The sequence below is a fragment of the Equus przewalskii genome, chromosome 24 (genome assembly GCF_037783145.1).
Source record: "Equus przewalskii isolate Varuska chromosome 24, EquPr2, whole genome shotgun sequence".
Classification (NCBI taxonomy): domain Eukaryota; kingdom Metazoa; phylum Chordata; class Mammalia; order Perissodactyla; family Equidae; genus Equus; species Equus przewalskii.
The window spans coordinates 7,637,652-7,660,071 of NC_091854.1; the positions used below are offsets into that span (position 1 = coordinate 7,637,652).

At 36.1% G+C, this 22,420-nt stretch overlaps 1 protein-coding gene across 7 annotated transcripts in view; it reads right to left on the minus strand.

Moving 5' to 3' along the window:
• RPAP2 (RNA polymerase II associated protein 2) overlaps positions 1-22,420 on the minus strand; it is a 72,324-nt gene that overhangs the window by 44,253 nt on the left and 5,651 nt on the right. For 4 of the 7 annotated variants that reach the window (XM_070592667.1, XM_070592663.1, XM_070592668.1 and 1 more), the window contains exons 4-9: positions 22,209-22,307; positions 21,938-22,003; positions 19,660-19,748; positions 8,596-8,631; positions 5,563-6,493; positions 147-229 (exon numbers count right to left, since the gene is read on the minus strand). In XM_070592667.1, the coding sequence (XP_070448768.1) occupies positions 147-229; positions 5,563-6,493; positions 8,596-8,631; positions 19,660-19,748; positions 21,938-22,003; positions 22,209-22,307 (1,304 nt within the window). The remainder of the gene's footprint in view (positions 1-146; positions 230-5,562; positions 6,494-8,595; positions 8,632-19,659; positions 19,749-21,937; positions 22,004-22,208; positions 22,308-22,420) is intronic. The other 3 variants (XM_070592665.1, XM_070592669.1, XM_070592666.1) reach the window with 1 other exon arrangement.

The window sequence follows — 22,420 nt, forward strand, 5'->3', positions numbered from 1 at the left end:
TTTCTCAGGTGAAGAAATCCATGTAAACTTTTCATATTATTTTTCAAACTGTTCAAGGTCAAGAATAACACCTATAAATTATGAACCCACAAATACGAAGTTAATTTTAAAATGTTATAAAAGTGGGATGACAATTACATACTTACACTTTACTCAATTTTTCAAGTACGATGCGTTTTCTAATTTGGTTCTGAGAACTTGAATCTATCAGTGGAAAGGAGGGATCGTGCTGAAACACATTTTTAAACAAAGCAAAACAAAAATCATAAAGTCACATTCTTTTTTGATAAGAACAATAAACATTAAAACACAAAAGTTTACACTTGTTGTATGGTGGAACAAAAACTAGAGTCGGGAATGAGAACATTTAAATATAAGTATCAGTTCAGTCATTAGGCTGACTGAATTTACATGAGTCATTTGCCCTCTTTTGAGAGTGTTTTCTCACCCGTATAATAGGGATACTAATCCCTTCTGTATTAAGCAAGAAAATGTATACAAAAGGACTTCATAAACTGCTAAATGCTATACAAATGTAGGAGATTAAAAGACTAAAATTAGCAAATACTATAAGCATATTATGGGGAATTCCACTGCTAGAAATGGCAGACAAGATAATACAAGCCACCTCTCCTGCACAGAACCGAAAAAGCTGGGAAAAAACCCACATTTGTTTGAAAGTATCAGAGAGCTAACAAGGCAGTGAAGAATTACTGCCTGAGATTCTGGAGAAGGTAATTCCAGAGAGGGCAATGACTAATTCCAGAAGAGGCAATTTAGATCCAGAGAACGTCAGCACTGTTTTTCTGATAAACATTAGATTTGGGGGCATGCCAATAATGTACTGGCAACCCTCCCCAAGCTTGAGACCAAGACTTAGAGGGACCACACTCTAGGAGTAAGAATGAAGAGGAAAGGGGCTGGCCCCGTGGCCGAGTGGTTAAGTTCGCGCGCTCCGCTGCAGGCGGCCCAGTGTTTCGTTGGTTCGAATCCTGGGCGCGGACATGGCACTGCTCATCAGACCACGCTGAGGCAGCGTCCCACATGCCACAACTAGAAGAACCCACAACGAAGAATACACAACTATGTACCGGGGGGCTTTGGGGAGAAAAAGGAAAAAAATAAAATCTTTAAAAAAAAAAAAAAAAAAAAGAATGAAGAGGAAACAGACCAGCTCTTACAGGGGCTGAAGCCCAGCTTCAAATCATCTTAATCCCTGATTAGATTAAGGTGATTCGGGGCTGCTGCAAACCTTCTCCCAGAAGCAAACATAAATCTGTCCTAGAGGAAGATAACACAAGCCTGGGTCTCAAGTTATCTTGTAATTTTTAATATACAATATGTGCCACTTAATAATAATAAAAGAAGACAATATAATCAAAATCTGAAACATGAGCCTATAGAAATCAACCTCTAGCGAACTGAGATAATGAAGTTATTGGCTTTACTTAAAATAACTGTGTAGAAAATATTCAAAGAAAAATGACAAGATTGAAAATTTTAGCAGAGAACTGGAAACAATATAAAAGAACCTAATGAAAACCTCAGAACTGAAAAATATAGTATTTAAAAGTAAGAACTCATGGATAGATTTAATAATATAGCAGAAATGACTGAAGAAAGAATACTGACTTGGAACGTATCCAGGATGGAGCACAGTCTCACCCAACACCCCCTCCCCCACCCCCAACAACACAAAGCACAGAAGAACATAAAAGACACAGTGACAAAGACTAACATATCTGTAATTGGAGTACCAGACAGAGAGGAAAGGGAGAATGGGACAGAAGCAATATTGGTATAGATAATAATTGAGAATATCTCAAAACTGATGAAAGATCAAGTTACAGATTTAAGTATCACAACAACCAAAAGAATAAATACAAATATAATCACACCTAGGCAAAGCATTCTAAAACTGATGGCAACCAAAGATTAAAAAAGTCTTAAAAGTAGCTAAAGGAAGAAAACACAATATTTTCAAAGACTCAACAATAAGAGAAATAAATGGAAGCCACAAGACAAGGGAATATTTTCAATGAGCTGAAAGAAAATAACCGCTAATCTAGAATTCAACACCCAGGAAAATATCTTTCAAAAGTGAAAGTAACATAAAGAATTTTTTGACAAACGAAAACTGAGAAAATTCATCACTAGCAAACTGGCACTAATAGAAATAAAGGATATTCTTCAGGCCCAAGGCAAATGATCCCAGGTGGAATAATGGAGATGCAAGAAGGAATGACAAACAATGAAAGAGTAATTAATTGGAGAAATCCAACCGAATATTGACTATAAATAATCTTCTAGGATTTAAAATATAGAGAGAATAAAAATACACAACAAGAGGACAAAAGTAAAGAGGGGGGAAATGGAATTAAAGTTTCTGAGGTACTAATTGTCCAGGAAGCAATAAAAGTACTAACTTATATTAGACTTTAATAGGATAAAGATTCAGGTTTTAACCCTTAGGGTAACCACTTAACAATTAGTAAAAGAATGTATAAAAACAAGCTAATAGAGGATAAAAAAAGGAATGATGATATTTAATCCAAAGTAAGAAAAGAAAGGGAAACATAAAACAGGTGAAACATGCAGAAATCAACAAGTGAAAGGGTAGATTTAAACCCAAATAAATCAATTATGACATTAAATGTAAATAGACTAAATCCTTGACATAAAGGACAAAGATTATCAGCCTAGACAAAAAAAGAGAGTCTTTGAAAAGACTAATAAAAGAATGCTAGTGGGGCTAGCTCCCTGGTGTAGTGGTCAAGTCTGGCACACTCTGCTTTGGCAGCTGGGGTTCACAGCTTCAGATCCCGGGCGTGGACATATACCACTCGTCAGCCATGCTGTGGCAGCAACCCACATAAAAAATGCAGGAAGACTGGCACAGATATTAGCTCAGGGCTAATCTTCCTCAAGTGAAAAAAGAGGAAGACTGGCAACAGATGTTAGCTCAGAGAGAATCTTCCTCACCAAAACAAAAACAACAACAACAAAAAACCATGTAGAGAAAGGTTACCCCATAGTGCTAAGAGGTTTCAATTTACCAGGAAGACATAACATTCCTACATATGGACGCAATAACACGGTCTTAAAATAAAAAAAGTAAAATTCACAAAACTAGGAGAAATAATCAATCCATAATTATCATGAGAAATTTTGACCCACCTCTCTCAGTAACTGATGCAGTGAGCAAACCGAAAAAAAAAAACCCAAAACAAACAAACCCCAAATCAACAGTGCTTCTCAAACTTTAATATGCATACATTTCCCCAAAGGTAAACAATGAAATCTGACCCATACTCCTCCTCATAAGCAAAAATCAATCCCAGATCAACTGCAGCTCTCAATATGAAAGGAAAAAACAACAAAGGTTCTAGAAGATGAAATAACCTGGACTAAGCACAGATTTCTTAAAGTCACTAAAGGAAACAATAAACTGGATTCAAGACACCATCAATGAAAGTGAAAGGGCAAGACTCCGAGTAGAAGATATTTGCAATACACATAACTAAAAACAGGCTTGAATCCTGAAAACGTAAAGAATTCCTACAAATCAGTAAGGAAAAAACCCCTGGATATTCCAATAGATAAATAGGAAACAGACTTGAATAGGCACTTCACAAAAGAAATTATCCAAATGGTTAATAAGCAAAAGAAACAGTACTTAACTCATTAATCATCTGACAAATCTATTATAACCAAAAAGCAGTACTACCAGAATGGTGAAAAGTAACAATATCAAGTACAGGTGAGAATGTGGAGTCATGGAAAGTTTCATACAGTGGCAGTGGCAAATAAACTAGCACAACCATTTTGGAAAACTGCTTAGCATCATCTAGTATAGTTGCATTTATGCATACGTTATGATCCAGAAATTTCAGTCCTAGATGCATACCCAACAGAAACGCACGCATATTAGAAGAGAGACATATACAAGAAAGTTCTTAACAGCTCCAACCCAGCAACAGCCTAAATGCTCATTAAATATAAATAAATGGTGGTACATTTCTATATTAGAATACTATGCAGCAATGAAAGAATGAACTAAAGCTACATGCAACAACACAAATGACTCATGGACACAATGTTGTGTGAAACAAACTGGACACCAAAGAATATACACCTTGTGAGTCTATTCACATGCAGTTCAAAATTGGCAAAATTAATCTAGGCTATCATAATAGTCATTAATTTTGGAAAGAGGTAATGATTAGGATACATAGTGGGGCTTCTGGTTTGCTCGAGTTTCTTGGCATGGTAGTGATTATGTGGGTATGTTCATTTGTGATAATTCAGTGAGCTGTACATTTACTACCTGTGTTACACTGCAATGAAAACGTTTTACAACGTTATGCAACAGAGGAACAGTCAAATTTCAGGGGTTAATTTTTCCTTCTTAAGGCTTACAAGCACAAAAATGATAAAACAAGTGATGTATTAAGGTAGGTTTATGCAGCTGAGTGACAGAGATCAATGTTTCTCCAAGTTATGGATACCGTCTAATAATAGAGTTGAAGTGATTTCAAACATAGTGCTGGGCTAGGTAACATTCTGTAGAAATGTAAGAAATTTCTAAATGTTTACTCTATTTCCACTTTCATCCTCTTTCTAAACCTCCAAATGTGTTCTTAAATTTAGAGCCACATTTACCCAGAAGTGTTAATAACAAACTTTTGTGGTAAAAACAAGGTTATCACCTACTCCTCTTCATGTCAAATGACTTCATTTCCCAAACTACACAATGACCAAAAATGGTAATAGAAATACTGAAAGAACCCTCGCTAAATCTCAGTGGCATATATTCAGTCTCTACCTATAACTACTATTTACTAAGTCCCAATCATACGTCAGGCACCGTGATAAACGCTTTACATCCTTTACCTTTAAAACTCATAAAAACTGAGCAAGGGAAGCTATTTATAGTCCCATTTGCAGATGAGCAATCAGACTCAAGAGACTAACTTTTTATACAGCTCTTGAAAATGACAGAGCAGATGTTCGAACCTAGGTCTACCTGAATGTGCTCTTTCCATTTTCTTCTCTGTCCATATTTCCCAGTAAGTCTCTTTTACTATATTATTTTCATTTATAATATTTTAAATGGACATGCTTCCCAAGCATTATCCAAATATTTTACTATTCAACTAGTAAGTCTACCCCACTGCATACAGGCCCACTGGAAATAAAACACAAAGACCTACAGAGATCTGAAGTACCTAACAAAGGAAAAACAAGCCTCTTGAGAGAGTCTACTTATTATTTGAAGAACTAGGTTTTAAGGCAAACTTCGTCCCACAATTCTAGACTATTTTTACATTACAGAAAAATGTTACACATTTATGAAAATATTCTGGGGGCAAACTTCAATTTCTCTGGCAAATAGTAATGCCAATACTGGAGATGGCATTTTAAACCAAAAGACCGAATGACTAAAGAAACCTTCTGCAAATTTAACAATGATCTCTTCAATATTCTTCCTGCTCCAAGATTTGCTATGGTGAGAGTTCTGTATGTTAGCAACATGGAAAACTCATTATCATAAAGACATACCTCTTCAGAGTCCTGTGATTTGGTGGTTTCTTCATTCAAAACATACCGTCCTCTATAAAACTCTCTGATCCTTAGATTTAATGTTTCAGTTTCTTTTTTCAAGTTCTCATAACTTGGCAGTGGTTTAATGGCTGTATCTGAGGCCCTAAAAGGTAAAGACTCATCCAAGCTGTTCTGAGACTCCTGCAAGGCAGAGGAACGACTATCCGGGTCAGGGTTTATGTCATCTTCATCGAGTTCTTCTTCTTTAACCAGAGGAGCTGAACAAGGTTTCTGACACACAGAAGCATAATTCGGGCCATACAAAAACCTCAGAGTTTCTTCTGTCTTCCACTCAATCAAAGTCTCCTTCAGGACTTTAACTAAGTTTGCCTTTGCAACTTCAGGACACACCTGCACTGAAGCTGACCTAGAAACTTGGTTTGATTTGGCAAATTTCTTCTTAAAATGCTCAGCACTTTTCTTACTTATACCTACAAGAGTTATTTTTGAACTATTGCATTTATTTTCAGAAACTTCTGAAGCTTCTAATTTTTCTTGCCAAGGACTATTTGAAGGAATCTCAGTATCGACTTTTTGTAAAGGAAGTTGACGAGCAACAGCTTTCTCCTGACTGTCTAGTTGGCAACTGCCCAACTGTTCAGCGACATCTATCACTGTCTGTTCTTTGTCTTCATGTTTGGAGCGAGCTTTTTGACCAGCTTTCTTTTTCATTATGCATTTTTTGTGCAGCTGTGGCCTTATACCCGTTGCATCTGGTCTGTTTCCTGGTAGAATGGAGGAAACAAAGTCTTGCTCATTATCACTGCTACTATCACTATGAGTGCTAGAAGAACTAGATTCATAATGCTTCTCAAAATGGCCAGGCTTGTCAATATCTGATGTTTTAATGGCCTTACTACATAACTGAACTTCTTCTCCAGAATGGCCACTGTAGAAGGAAAAAAGAAAAATCAAAATAACCATAACAGAAAAGCAAAATGTCCCAGAGTATTTATACTTTGTAACTTTCAAGGCAGAAAGTTTTATTCTCTAGTAAAGGCTTATATTTGTATAAGCTTGTATCCACACATACACACACGTCTGAAGAGGGTTATAATTCCATAATTTCTCTACATCTTATTTGATATAGTTCTTCCATCTTCTTTGTCTTTTTTCCCCCTCATTATTTTACAAGTGTTAAGAGACTGTAGCAAAAAGAAAAAAAAACACTTGGTAATGCCATCCTACTGAATTATTTTGATTTCTGCCTGCTCCATTTCTGTGACTTTTATATATCCTTTTTAAAAAAAGCTTTTTTTGAAAACTTCATTATACTGGCTTCTCAAAAAAACATATTATAGAAACGCTGTAGGTTTTGAAAGATAAAAAGAGATGTTTATTGGGCTGGCCCCATGGTGCAGTGGTTAAGTTTGGTGTGCTCTGCTTCAGCAGCCCAGCTTTGCAGGTTCAGAGCCCTGGCAGGAACCTACACCACTCATCAGCCATGCTGTGGCAGCAACCCACATACAAAACAGAGGAAGACTGGCACAGACGTTAGCTCAGGGCTAATCTTCCTCAAACAAAAAAAAAAAAAAAAAAGAGGAAGATTAGCAACAGATGTTTAGTTCAGGGCAAATCTTCCTCCCCACCCCCTAAAAGAGAGACATTTACACATTTTCCAGTTCTGGTTGATAGTTATACACTAAATTCCATAGAATGAAAAACACTAGAAAGTCACAGCAGAAAATAAAGTTGGCAAATCAACATTTATCACTGAAAGATATATTTATATTTGAAAATCCAGTTACAACACAATGTAAGACAACAATAAAAGACAACAATTTTCCCTTTTACTGTGCTCCTTCAATTTTCAGATTAGGTTTTAAAAAGATTAAGAATTATGAAAGAGTGAAGGCAAAGAACAGCTGTGTCTATGCAACTTGAGATAAACAAGGACGGTGAGCAGTCCTCTCAAGCAAAGCCCCTATCAGAGCTTTAAAGATCAGGATGAGGAGGAGTCTGGGTCAAGACGCACGTGGAGGGGGTGAAAGGGCACATGAGAACTGTCTACTTTTCACGTTATCTTTTTGTAAACCTATACTTGCTCCCAAGAAGGGCTATTAAATGTAAAAAAATGATTTAAAACAATAAAATAATGCAGCAATAAAAAGAAAGAAGCACGCTTGGAGGGGACTGAGAAGAAGAAGAAGAAGAACAACAGTTGAAAATAAGGTTGTGGATGGGAATGGAGAAAAGATGACAAGTTTACTCAATATCAGATATCATTTTTTAGTTAGAATCTAGCCTATACAGCTATGGGACTGTCTTTCAGATCTGAAGTAAGTAAAATTTCAAAAAAATAAGAACAATTTAACTTTCATAAATTTCATACTTCCTCTTGGAATTTTAAGGTAATTATATTTTTCTATACTACTTTGAAGCTATAAATTAAAGATATACATCAGTAAATAAATATCTCTCACTTGTGCTCAATTCCATGTAACTAAGGAAGCGAGTAATAACCAGGAAAATTTATTCTGGGAGATAAAAGGACGTGTTTTGAGAGATGGTTACAGTTGTGCAAGCAACACCACAAGGAGAGTTTAGAAAAAAATCACAACTTGCAACTTTTATTAATGCTCTAGACATGCCAAAATATTTCAGACACATTGAATAGTTAAATAATTGATACATTAATGTTTTGAAACCCTATAAGACTATAAAAACCTTTCAACAAATGTAATTGGTACAATCTAGTTGACAAAGAAGCACAGTATATCAGATGGAAGCTGTTTGTGTCATATTTCAACAGGTTCAATTAGACCTCCTTGGTAGGAACAGCTGTACTATAAATCATACAGATCAAACACATCATCTTACCATCACAAAAGAAAAAGCTGTACAAGGCAAATATTTCTCTGTGTGGGCTAGAATGGGCACTTACATAATGCATCAGCACAGGAAGTCCAAGAGCTCATACCACCTGGTTTACTCTTAATGTTTCTATTAACACGAATATACAGAAGGTAAGTGACACTGATTCAACCGTACCTTTGTCCTTCCTGTAGCAGCTGAAAATCAGGGTGCCTGTGACAAAAACACAGACATAGAAAATTGAAGGCAACTGATACACCAAACACTTTCAAGTGTTTATTATAACTACACTGGATAGAAAACAGAACTAGAAGTAAATAATTCATATAAAGTTTTTTTTTTTAAGAAAAAAGTATTTAAAGGACAAAGTATTGTGAAACTCATCCACAAGAAATCTGGATTAATCTCTCTCTTATCCAAAATTTACTCATATTTCAGGACTAAGTTCAAATTCCATAAGCCCAATAAAATTTCCCGTTACTAACCTGCTAAAGTAAATCACTCTCTTCTCCAAATTCCACATCACTGTCTGCACAAATACTGTATATTAATCATTTACTCCTCTATGACCTAATACTAGAATTATTATCTAAATGTCTTACGTTTCATATGTTCAAGTCTGGTTTCTTAACTAGACAACAAACTCCTTGTGGTCAGAGATTATGAACTCTAATTCTCTTGTATTTCCTTTATATGGTCAATAAGACTTTTTGCCCTAATTTCTGAAAAAGCAATTGTATTATAGTATGGATGTGAACTATGTAGATTAGGTAATTTAATTTAATTCTAAGAACAATTTTGCTATGCAACACCAGAAATCACATCTGGCTGGGCATCATGGGAGGAAAACCTCTTAGGAAGTAAAATATTGAGAGGAACAAATATAACAGTAAATAAATCTAAGAGGACAGGAAAACTGTTAAATGCTTCTGAGGTGACTCAGAAAAAGTGCCTTCGTGAGACTACAAAAGTCAAGATGTCAGCTCTTCTCAACCTGATCTATAGATTCAATGCAATTAAAATTAATATCCCAGCATATTATTTTGTAGATATCAAAAAGTTAATTCTAAAGTTTTTATGGCAGAGGCAAAGACCCAGAATAGCTGACACAATATTGATGGAGAAGAACGAAGCTGGAGAACTGACACCACCTGACTTCAGGACTTACTACAGACCCAGAGTAATCAAGACAGTGTGGTACTGGTGAAAGAACAAACAGATCATCAGAACAGAACAGAGAGCCCAGAGAAAGACCCATATAAACATAATCATTTGATCTTTGACAAAGGAGCAAAGGCAATACACTGGAGAAAAGATAGTCTTTTCAACAAATGGGATTGGAACAACTGGACATCCACATGCAAAACAACGAATCTAGACACAGACCTTACACCCTTCACAAAATTTAACTCAAAATGGTTCACATACCTAAATGTAAAACACAAAACTATAAAATTCCTAGAAGATAACACAGGAAAAAACCTGGATGACTTTTTAGATATGACACCAAAGGCACGATCCATCAAAGAAAGAATTGATAAGCTAGACTTCATTAAAATTAAAAATTTCTGCTCTGCAAAAGATACTGTCAAGAGAATAAAAAGACAAGCCAAAGACTAGAAGAAATATTTGCAAAAGACATATCTGATACAGGAGTGTTATCCAAAATATCAAAGAACTCTTAAAACTCAACAATAAGAAAATAACTCAATTTTAAAACGGGCAAAAGACCTTAACAGACACCTCAGCAAATAAGATATACAGATGGCAAATAAACATATGAAAAGATGCTCTACATCATATGTCATCTGGGAAATGCAAATTAAAACAACAACGAGATACCACTACACACCTATTAGAATGGTCAAAATCCAGAACACTGACCACGTCAAATGCTGACAAGGATGTGGAGCAACAGGAACTCTCATTCATTGCTGGTAGGAATGCAAAATGGTAAATCCACATTGGAAGACAGTTTGGCAGTTTCTTGCAAAACTAAAAATATTCTTACCATACAGTCCAGAAATCATGCTTCTTGGTATTTATCCAAAGGAACTGAAAACTTGTGTCCACAAAAAAAACCTGCAAATGGATGTTTACAGCAACTCTATACATATTTGCCAAAACTTGGAAGCAACCAAGATGCCCTTTAGTAGGTGAACAGATAAATAAACTGTGGTATATCCAGACAATGGAATATTATTCAGCACTAAACAGAAATGAGCCATCAAGCCATGAAAATACATGGAGGAAACTTAAATGCATATTACTAAGTGAAAGAAGCCAATCTGAAAAGGCTACATACTGTATGATTCCAACTATATGGTATTCTGCAAAAGGCAAAACTATGGAGACAGTAAAAAGATCAGGGGTTGCGGGGAAAGGAAGATCAATAGGTAGTGCAGAGAGGGTTTTTAGGGCTATCAAACGACTCCAGGGACTGGCCCTGTGGCCTAGTGGTTAAGTTCACCGCACTCCAATTCAGTGGCCTGGGTTCACAGGTTCAGATCCTGGGTACGGACCTACATCACTCCTCAGTCATGCTGTGGCAGTGACCCAGATACAAAATAGAGGAAGATCAGCATAGATGTTAGCTCAAGGCTAATTTTCCTCAGCAAAAAATAAAAAAATAAAACTACTCCATATGATACTGTAATGGTGGGTACAAATTGTTAAACATTTGTCCAAACCCACAGAAGGTACAACACTAAAAGTGAACCCTAACGCAAACTATGGACGTTCAGGTGATAATGATGTGTCAATGTATGCTCATCACTTGTAACAAACGTAGCATTTATTGGGAGGATATTGATAGTGGGGGAGGATATGCATGTGTAGGGGCAGGGGGTAAGTGGGAAATCACTGTACCTGCCTCTCCATTTTGCTGTGAACCTAAAATTGCTCTAAAAAATAAATTTGATTAATAGAAAAAAATTAAATATAGGGAACTAGGTGCGTACTGAACAGAGCTAAGGCACTGAGCACAAATCCCATTTAAAGGGCAAAATGAGGCTGCAAAAAAGGCCATGATATTGCAGAAAACTTTCAATTGAAAAAACTCAAGGGCCAGCCCTAGTGGCCTAGTGGTTAAGTTCAGTGCACTCCACTTTGGTGGCCCAGGTGCAGACCTACACCACTTGTATGTCAGTGGCCATGCTGCAGCAGTGGCTCATATACAAAAAGAGGAAGACTGGCAACAGATGTTAGCTCAGGGTGAATCTTCCTCGGAAAAAAAAAAAAAAAAAGTCAAGCTAAATGTATAGATAGAACCAGAAGTCATTTGAGTTAAGACATTTAAAGGCTGCCAGTGAAAAATCCGAGTTGCAAGTATTTTTTATATAACGAAACATCACAGCATCAATCATATAACTATTGCCTAGATAACCCATTCATCTTTTGCTCAGTCTCAGGTATAGGAGGTACTGCAAGGAACGGGCCCTCTTGCCAATCCTCTCCTTAGCTATGGGAGGCGCTGCTAACTGATCAAGGCATTCTTTCCCATTAAACTCCTTCTCAGTACCACACATCAGGAGGCACAGAGGATGAAACCAATATTTGCCATTCCTGCTCTAGAGATTTCCCTGTAGTTTAGGAGTTCCCCAAGAACAATAGTAACAAATTTAGAAGGAAAAGGCAAAATAAGGAAATGGGCAGTGAGTTGCCTGACAGTAAAAATCTATTTTTTTCTTCTTTCTTAGTCCCTCAGCCAATTGAGGCATATCCTTTCCCAATCATCCAAATTATCCTGTTTACCCTACTTCTTCCCACTCACTAAACTCTAGTCACAGAAGCTACCCTGGTTTGGTGCTGCTCAAAGAAAACAGATGACACTGCTTGGATGGTGACTAGCCCTGACTGCTCCAGCGGGTATTTATAACTCCCATTAAGAGCTTTTTTGAACTAAATAACACGCTAACGTTTACAATAGAGTAACGTTTATTGCCTGTTGACTACTTCCTCCCACTTCTACTTGTAATTCTCTCACTCTTCCTATCCCACATCTCCGCCCAAATCTTCCTGGCTAAAATTATCAAGGTTTAGTACCATGCAGCTGTCTGGCATTTGGGCCTACACTGGAGTCTGAGCATCACTGTAAGGAAGAAAATATGTGCAGACACAGTGATTCTCAACTGGATTCTTACACTAAATGGCTAACCCACAAATGCAGAGTACATTCTATCACTGGACAAATTCCTTCAAAAATAGAATTCTGAACTATTATATGTATGGGCTATGCCAGGTATGTTAAGTAACACAAAGAATAGGTTCCTATTCTCAAGGACCTTACAATTTAGTAGAAGGAAAAGCAGTGTTTAAGAGCTTTACAAGTATTAATCTTTATAAGGATGATGTTGCTATGACTATCATGCCACATTACAGGTAAAAAGACTGAACACTGAAAGAATAAGCAATCTGCCGGAAAATCACACAGCTGGTAAGTGGTAAAGCCAGGAATCAAACCCAGACAGCATGGCTCATAAGAACTACACTGTTGCATCATGCAATTCAAGAGAGTATTTGATAAGCACGAGACATATGTGCTGCTACGGGAAATTAGAGAAGAAAGAAAAACTTCCTGCTGAGCCAAATGAAGAAAAGCTTCCAATTCAGCTGCCCTATGAAGATCCACGTAGTTTGCATATGAAGGCATTTGAGGCTAATCCTATGGATCTTACTCTGGGTTTACTCTACAAATCTTTCCCTTTTTTCTCTTTCATTTCAGTATACTATCATGCTTAACTCTTAAAAAACACAACCCTGTCCTTCAATCATACAGCTCCACCCCCTTTCATTGTAAGCCTTCTTTAAGGAAGTTTGCACTCATCATTTTCAATTCCCTACCCTCCTATTCAGTCGTCAGCCCTCTGCCTCCTGGAATCTGTATGCATTACTACTGAAATGGCTCTAGCTAACATCACCAATTACCAGCGGACCACAAAATCTAATGGCTGTTTTTCAGAATTTTTTTTTTCTTTTTAAAGTAGAGGAAAAAGTATCAGTATAAAAGGAGAGCTTGAAAGAGGAAGAAAATAGGAATAAACCACAAAGCAAGGCCTCAGTGAGAGGAGAACGAAATCAGTCACAGAGTGGGTACAATATTAGCAATGAAGAGGCAGAGAAATGAGAGAGCATAGGAAGAAAATAATGCTGAAGGAGATTCTGCTAGATGCCCTCAATCATTAAGTAGTAGGTTAAATTATCTACTATGCATTGGGTGTTGGGTTCAAAGTTTAAGGAGAGGAGAAAAAGTGTGAATGTATCAGATAGTCAATGAGAAACAGAGAAAAAAATGTGAGCGCACACAGTTGAGACTAGACAGAATGAACTGGAACAGGGCCAAAGGAATGCAGACTGCAGGCTTTGGTGCCAGACAGATCTGGGGTTAAATCCCAAATCTCTATCCATGAGCCAAATGTTCTTGAGTGAGTCACTAACCCTCTTTGAGCCTCAGTTCCACTATCCATAAAATGGGTAATAATACCTCCCCAGAGATGTTGTGAGGACTGAATGAAAGGAGACAGCTTGTCTAAAGCCGTGAGGGTCTAATTTGAGAACTTTACCCAATAATGTTCAGCACCCTAACCACAGAAAAAAAGGATGACTGAAGCTTTGGAAGGTGGACATGGTGGAAGGTTAAGGGAGAAACAATCTGGGATTGTTTGAGAGGACAATACTGTAACTGCTGACTATGGAGCTCAGGAAAACAAATGTAATGAGGGTCTGCCAACCTAGACGCACAGGGCTAAGGTTGAGACAGGAGGTCAAAATGAGGTCACAAAGCACACTCAGGAGTGATGGCTGTGGATGATATAGAGGTTGTGGTCAGAGACGGGAAACTCTTATTTCAAGATCTTGGAGGCAGCACAGTTCCAAATGAGAATGAGGTCTAAGTATGGCTGTATCAAGGGGTAATCAAAATATAAACATTATTCTGAATCACGAATACAATTTAAGACAGTTTTATGAGAAATCTCTAGCTATACAACTTGGTATTTTTTGAGAAAAAGGCTAAGAATTAAAAAAAATTCAATCTCTAAAGAAGACAAGGCGAAAAATTAGAATATATTAAGTGCCTACTATATGTAGGTGGATTTTTTTAATTGTGGTAAAATATACATAATATAAAATTTACCATTTAAAGCGTTTTTAGCTCCAGTTAAGTGGCATTAAGTACTTCACATTGTTGTGTAACTATCACCACCATGCATCTCCAGAACTTTCTCATCTTCCCACACTTTCCGCTGCGTGGCTTTATATATTATTTCATTTAATCCTCACATAACTTACACCTTTATTTTTATAGATGAGGAAACTGAAGCTGTGAGATGTTAACTGATCCTAAAATCATTACAGCTAACAAGCAGTAAATCTAGGATTTGAATTCAGGTCTTCAAAGTTCAAGCTCTTTCCAAAACATGCTGCCTCTAATTAAAGCCAGAAAAAAGACCGAAAAAAGTTGTGAGGAGACCACAACTTTTAGGAACTCAACATACTTTACTATTTCCTTCTCCTTTGTTTCATTTTTCTGACATCAGGTAATGAAAATTGCACCGAACATTGTTCCTAGATGTTCTGAGTGACCTTAATACTCTCCCTGATTCCCAATCTATAAAATGGAGAATGGTACCTGACACTAAAATAAACTAAATTTGAGTTTAATGAGATATTAGATGAAAGGTTCAATATAAAACTTCAGTTTGTTTTTGCTATGAGCTGTTTTGGGAAGAACGAGGCACCAAGTTATGTCACTCTTTCTTTTCTATCCTTTCTTAGATGAAATTCAAAAGCTTTTTGTTAAAAGTCCCATTCCTCTTCGCTCTAAAAAGTTTATGTTGCCCTGGAGATAATTCTCAATTTACTTGAGATAAGCTCAATTTAAAAATCAAAAATAAGGAGCCATGTTAGTTAAAGAATAAATTCAAGGTGGTGCTTCATAAACATTTTCATATTATTTTCACTACAGTATAAATTAGATGATTAATTGTAACTCGAGCAAGGAAGTCTAAAATTAGAAATAACATACCAAAAAGCCTTGTGTACTTATGTATGCACATATGTATGTATGTGTGTGTGTCTATCGCTTAGAGAATGTATATTATATATAAACCAACAGGCGCAGCAGGCTACAATTCCCCCGTGGTGGGAATTTTTCAAATATAACTTGACACATGTTAAAACCTGTTTCAGAAAGTTCTTATTCTGTATACCAAACAGAGGTGGCGTTCAGGAAGAGGTTATAGAAGTTGCTCTGCCGAGGTTTTTGGCTTCCGCACCTCTGAGATTATACTATGTTTATTGCCAAAGAAGCATGTGTGAAAATCCCCTATTCTGAGCCACATGATGGCGCTTTTAGCTCTGTCAGCATTAACCATTCACCCCAATTAGATCTTTTAAAAATCACAATCTGATTCTCAACATTTGTCCTTCCTTCTCAGTTTTAACTCCTGACTTTTTAGGTTACAATTCAAGAAACTTCCTTCCTTCAAAGACTTGTCAGAGCCTACAGCCAACCAAACAAGATTTATAAATGCAACTATTTCACTACCTAAATCAGCACACTGTCTCAGAGGAACAAAACTGTATGTGGTCTGTTTCCAGCCACCGAGTGGGTAAAAAATTTCTAACTCACAACATAAGCAGCATCACACTGCGTCACGGCTCAGGCAATGTAGGTCAATGTTTGGTCTCCGAGAGGGCATCAGGAGACATTTTGTGAGAAGCACCCCTGCTCTCCATGACATTAAGGGTATACTCACATATTTTCTCACACATCACACTGCGTCACAACCCAGACAATCTAGGTCAATGTTTGGTCTCCGAGAGGGCATCAGGAGACATTTAGTGAGAAGCACCCCTGCTCTCCATGACATTAAGGGTATACTCACATATTTTTTCATACCTTAATAACGAAAATGAGGGACTACAAAACTTCTAAGGCCCCGGCTCGAAGCCTCGATACAAGTATGAAGCTAGAATTCATAAATCTGTCTTTCTTAAATCTATTTTTTAACATTTTCACCAGCATTTATTATAGTGGTCAAAAATTTTGGAAGTCAATGCAATAAAATATCTAATTATCTGAGTGGATTTTGAAATGTATTCTTACTTTTCAATTATGATTATTATTAAATAACTAATAATATTAAAATAAAATTATGTAATTTATTATTTGTGACGACTCACTTTAAGCTAATAATATATCTCTGCATTAAATATTAAATGCTGCCACTTAAAAGAAGCCATTTTTTCCCCTTTAAAAGAAGATAGGTTCTGAATGTTATACTCCAAACCATATGTGAAGACTTTCTTTAGAAAATCATTTTATGTAGAGCTTATATGTGCAATATTAAAGACAGCTTTTTAAAAGAATACTGAATTCTAGAATTTCTGATCATTAGCACACATAAAAATATCAAACATTCTCTGTGAAAACACAGTGACCTCTAGTGGATTCATGAAATAAACTGACATAATCCTTGCCCCTAAGAATTTAGAAATTAAGGTAACATTGATACATCCAGATATAATAAGTACTGATATGGTTATATACTGACAAGTATTATAGATGAATTAGGGCTATAGTTACACTATGCATGATGTGACAACTGTGTATTTATAGATTACTCCAGTCAAGAGGAATATAATGAAAGAATTCTAGCCTTGCTCAGAATCTATCACTAGCTTAGGAAATACACTTAATCTTTCTGAGCTTGTTTGATAAAGAGGTTGGATTAAATTATCTCTAAGGACCCTTCCAGTTCTTTAATTATGATCTTCTCTTCTTTAATTCATCTCATACCCCAATGCCACATTAAATTCTGTTCAAAAACATTTCATGGTTCTCCAGTACGTGGGGATATACCAAACTTAGTCTGGCCCCTTTTTATCTTCTATTTTTCCCAAAACATACCCCTTATTTCAAGTGAACTAACATTCTCACTATCTACTTCCAACACCCCAACCCACTCATATGAGTTTATTTTTTCACCTCTGCTTATTTTCTCATTATGCAATGTTTTATCCTCACTAACTTACATTACAGATCCCCACCAGAATAAGTACAAATTTGTTTCACTCGTGTATTTGTTTCACCGTCCCAGTGAGATTGAAACTCCCAAGTTGGGTTTTATATGTGTGTAGCCTGCTGGGTACTAAGTGCATATTACACACTTTGAATGCAAATTAAATTGATTAGTTTAGATTAAGGAAACCAAGACCATTTTCATCTTTCCTTTTTAGTGAGGTAGGGAAGGGCACATAGATAAGGTAGAATTTCAAGAACCACAAATATAAAGTGACAGGAGTCCACGTTTTAGAAGAAAGTGGGCGTGCTCAGCACAGGATGGTAAGATTTTAGGAAAAGGTTAGAAGGAAGAACTGTTTTAAATCAGCTACAGAAAGTGCCAATAACTATATTTGAAGAAAAGAGAGATGACACGAAAGGTGGTATAGTAAATGGTTTTGAAGCAGCTGAAGTAGATAAGATGGGCTAAATGAGAGGGCTAAATTTAAGAAGTACTGAAGATATCTCTGGAAGCAAAGTTAAGGATAACTTAAGGAAACATGGATCTTAACAGTGGGGAATGGAATATGTTGCTGTCATAAAGCTGAGGAGGCAATGGGCAGCTCTGGTGAAAGAAATATCAAGAAAAGAGAAAAACAGTGGTAGTCAAAAAGGTGCTCTAAGATTCCCAATGTAGCTTGAACAATGCTACAATATTTTATCCTCCAAACAAGAAAGTCACAGAGGCTGGAGAAGAAATGATGAACAATTTAGTTTTATGTTTAATTCAATTAACAAAGGCCACAGGGTGGTATGTTTTACATATTCTAAACTACACAAAATTGGATCAGCAGGCAAAGGTGTCTGCCAACAAAGGTACTGTCATCAGTACACCTGATGCTGGTTGAACCTACAGTAGTGTCATATTTCCTTGTGCATCAGTTAAGACTTTAGGAATTTCTTTTTTAGGCAAAGATCTTTAGTTAACTTGCATCTCTTTACATTTTTGTCATTAAGTTTATTTAGCATAGATCCTAACTATTTTACCACAATGAACACTGTCTTGTGTTGTTATGATATTCTCTATCAAACATGAATTACTTGGCACATTATCTCATTGACTTAAGCCTTTGGACTTTCTGGACAATACAGTTTAATTACATAACAATAATTTTTGTTAACTTTCTAAATAATAATATGCCATTTGCCCCTCAATACTAAATTTTCTCTCAAATTCAGCAACTACTAAAATGTTCTAAATGTTTAAACATTTCCAAAGAGACAAATCCCAAAAATGTCCATAAACTTTTTTTGCTATAAATGACTCTTTAAATTGGCTTTCTTCAAATTTATAAAATATTTTACTGATTTTTAATAAAGATTGAATGAATTAACAACAAACTTTTTTTGTGTGTGTGAAGAAGATTAGCCCTGAGCTAACATCCATGCCAATCTTCCTCTATTTAGTACGTGGGACATTGCCACAGCATGGCTTGATGAGTGGTGTGTAGGTCTGCTCCAAGGATCCGGGCCGTGAACCCTGGGCTGGTGAGGCACAGCATGCAAGCTTAACTGCTACGCCACTGGGTCAGCCCCAGTAACTTAAACTTTTAAACGTTAGTACACAGTTTCCTAAGAAAAAAGTGAGTTCAGCTGGATCCCAAGATCCAGTATCTTCTGAAAAAATTTAACATTTTTATTCTGGGATTATATTGTGAGAATTAATAGAAATAACTGGCATAGCAGGAAGTGAAGTTCAGGTTTTGTGATTAGAACTAAAACAGCAAACAAATAACATTTGTATGTATTAGTTTTCTGATTTTTAGTGTAAAATCCTTAATAGCTATGCTTAAAATATAACTATTTCTCCACAATTAAAATGTGTGCAATGGTAACATTCAAAGAAAACTAGACCTACTGTCTGCATATCTCAAAAAGCAGAAAGATGGGCTGGCCCAGTGGCATAGCAGTTAAGTTCGCATGCTCTGCTTCAGCAGCCCTGGGTTCACTGGTTCAGATCCCGGCCGCGGATGTCCACACTGCATATCAAACCATGCTGTGGCAGGCACCCCACACATAAAATAGAGTAAGATGTTAGCTCGGGCCAACCTTTCTCAGTAAAAAGAGGAGGTTTGGTGGTGGACAACAGCTCAGGGTTAATCTTCCTCAAAAAAAAAAAAAGCAGCAAGAAATTATTAGAACATATGAACAAATGTACGTATAATGATTTAAATTACCTTTCTTCTTCTCGAACCCATACTGGAGTTTTAGGAATTTGTGCTTGAAAAAACTTAGATGCTTTATAACAAAAGTTGCTGCAAAAACACTGAAAAGAACATTTTAAAACAAGTAAATTTTTTTTTGTATTGTGAAACACAACTTACAAACAGAAGAGAATATAAAACATAAATACATAATTCAAAGAAAAAAATGAAAACCCATGAATCTACTACCCAAGGTAAGAAATACCATACAATACCTTTGAAGGCTTCCATGTGCCCCTCCCCGAGGGCATCATTCTTCACATTCCCCAGAGGTAACCACTACCATAAATTTTGTTACTCATTCCCGTTTCCTTTAGTTTTGCTACCTATATACATATCCCTATAAAATATATCATTCAGCTTCGCTGACTTTTAAACTTTCTCTAAATAGAATCATATTGTTATGTATTCTTGTCTTCTTTTGATCCACATTATATTTTTGAGATTCATTCATATACTGTAGTTTATTCATTTACACTGTACGTTACATTCCATTGCATAAGTATACTATCCTTTATTTATTAAGGACAACTGAACTGTTTCTAATTTTTTTTGCTATCACTACAATTTTACCATAAACTTTTTTTTACAATTTTTTAAATTAAAAAAAAACTGTGGTAAAATAGCTAAAATTTACCATCTTAACCATTTTTAAGTGTACAGTCCAGTGGCATTAAGTACCTTCTCACTGTTGTGCAACCATCATCATCAACCATCTCCAGAACTCTCTTCATCTTGTAAAACTGAAACTCTACACCCATTAAACAATAACTCCCCATTTCTGCCTTCTCTGACAACCACCATTCTACTTTCTGTCTCTATGAATTTGAGTACTCTAGTTACCTAATGTAAGTGGATTCATATAACATTTGTCCTTTTGTGCTGGCTTATTTCACTAACATAATGTCTTCAAAGTTCATCCATACTGTAGCATGTCTCAGAATTTCTTTCCTTTTTAAGGCTGAACAATATTCCATTATATATATATACCATATCTGTTTATACAACTAGACACATTCATATAAACTTGTGCACACAGACAAGAATTTCCTTAGGATATATATACAGTAGAATAGAAAGGTTTGGTCATAAAGAATGCGCAAATTTGAGTTTAGTAGATAATGCCAAACAGTTTCTCAAAAAGGTTATACCAATTTTTATTTGACCAACAATATAAAGAGTTACTAATATTGTCAGGTTTTTATAATTTTGCTAATTTGAGGGCTGTGAAAACACAACTCAACATTGTTTTGTTTTGTGAGGAAGACTGGCCCTGAGCTAACATCTGTGCCCTAATCTTCCTCTATTGTATGTGGGATGCACCACAGCGTGGCTTGACGAGTGGTGCTAGGTCCACACCCAAGATCCACACCTATGAAGCTTGGGCCGCAGAAGTGAAGCATGCGGACTTAACCACTACCCCACTGGGCTGGCTCCCCTAATGTGTATTTATTTGCCACTTTCCTGATTACTGATAAGGCTGAGCATCTTTTCATATATTCATTAGCCATTCAAGTTCCTTCTGTAAAATTTTTCTAGGGTGGTTTGTCTTTTTTTTAAACATTATGTATTCTGGTTATGACTCTGCAGTCAGTTACATGTGAGAAATACAACTCTTTCTGATTTGTAGCTTATCTTTTCACTCTTTTTGGGAACTTCTAGTGAGCCAATATATTTAATTTTAATGTAGAAAAATTTATCAATTTTTCCTCTGTGGTCTATAGTTTTATTTTATTTAAGAAGTTCTCTCTGGTCCAAGTTTATAAAGATATCCTCCCATATTGCCTTTGAAAAGGCTTGTCTTTAGGTCCTTAATCTACCTAAAATTGATCTCTGTCTGTGCACTGAGATAGACAGGGGTCAATTTTAACTTCTTCCCTATGGATAACTAATTGTGCCATACCAATTATGGAAAACTCCACCTTTTTTCCACTGATCTACAACACTCTTTTTGTCATATATCAAGTGTCCATATATGTCGTCAGTTTGTTTCTGGCTCTTTATTCTGTTCCATGATTTATTTGCTACATTTGTGCCAGTATGCACTTCTACTTTTTAAACGTTCAAATAATAATTAAAGCTTAAGCAAACAGGTTTTTTTTTTAACACCCTAAATGAAGTATTTATAAATGAAAAACTTTTAACATGGGCTATTCTCTAAAAGGCAAGATTTTAAACAGTTATTTTTAGAAATCCATTTAAATAATGTGAAAAATTAATTTGCCACATTGAACACAGCCTTTAAACTTACCTTTCTTTCAGTAATATCATAGACTTTATTGGTTTTGGTAGAAATTTTATATTTCTGTTTTGGTATCTAAAAAAAAGAAAGTACAGCTTACAAAAGAATCCAAGTAACAAACGTGAACTTTATGTTACAAGATCAAGTCATCTATGTATCATATCTTTGGCTAACCCATGTCATTATTTCACGACCTCAGTTTCATTTCTTCTTCTTTCTACAAAGTATTTTGCTAAATATAAAAATCAAAAGCCCGTATTTTAAAAAGTTAGTTACTTACGATTCCTAGCTTCTTCTGACATAAGGGATAACCGCAGAGGTTGATGATAGAACGCTCATCCACAACATCACTATAGTGAGCAGGGGTGATGAATTGCCCCTACAATAAAATGAGAAGGATATTTCCACCCAGATTACTGGAAAAGTTCGTTTATCAGCTCTCTAAGCCTCATCCATCTCATCTGACAATAAGATAACAACAGCACCTATCTC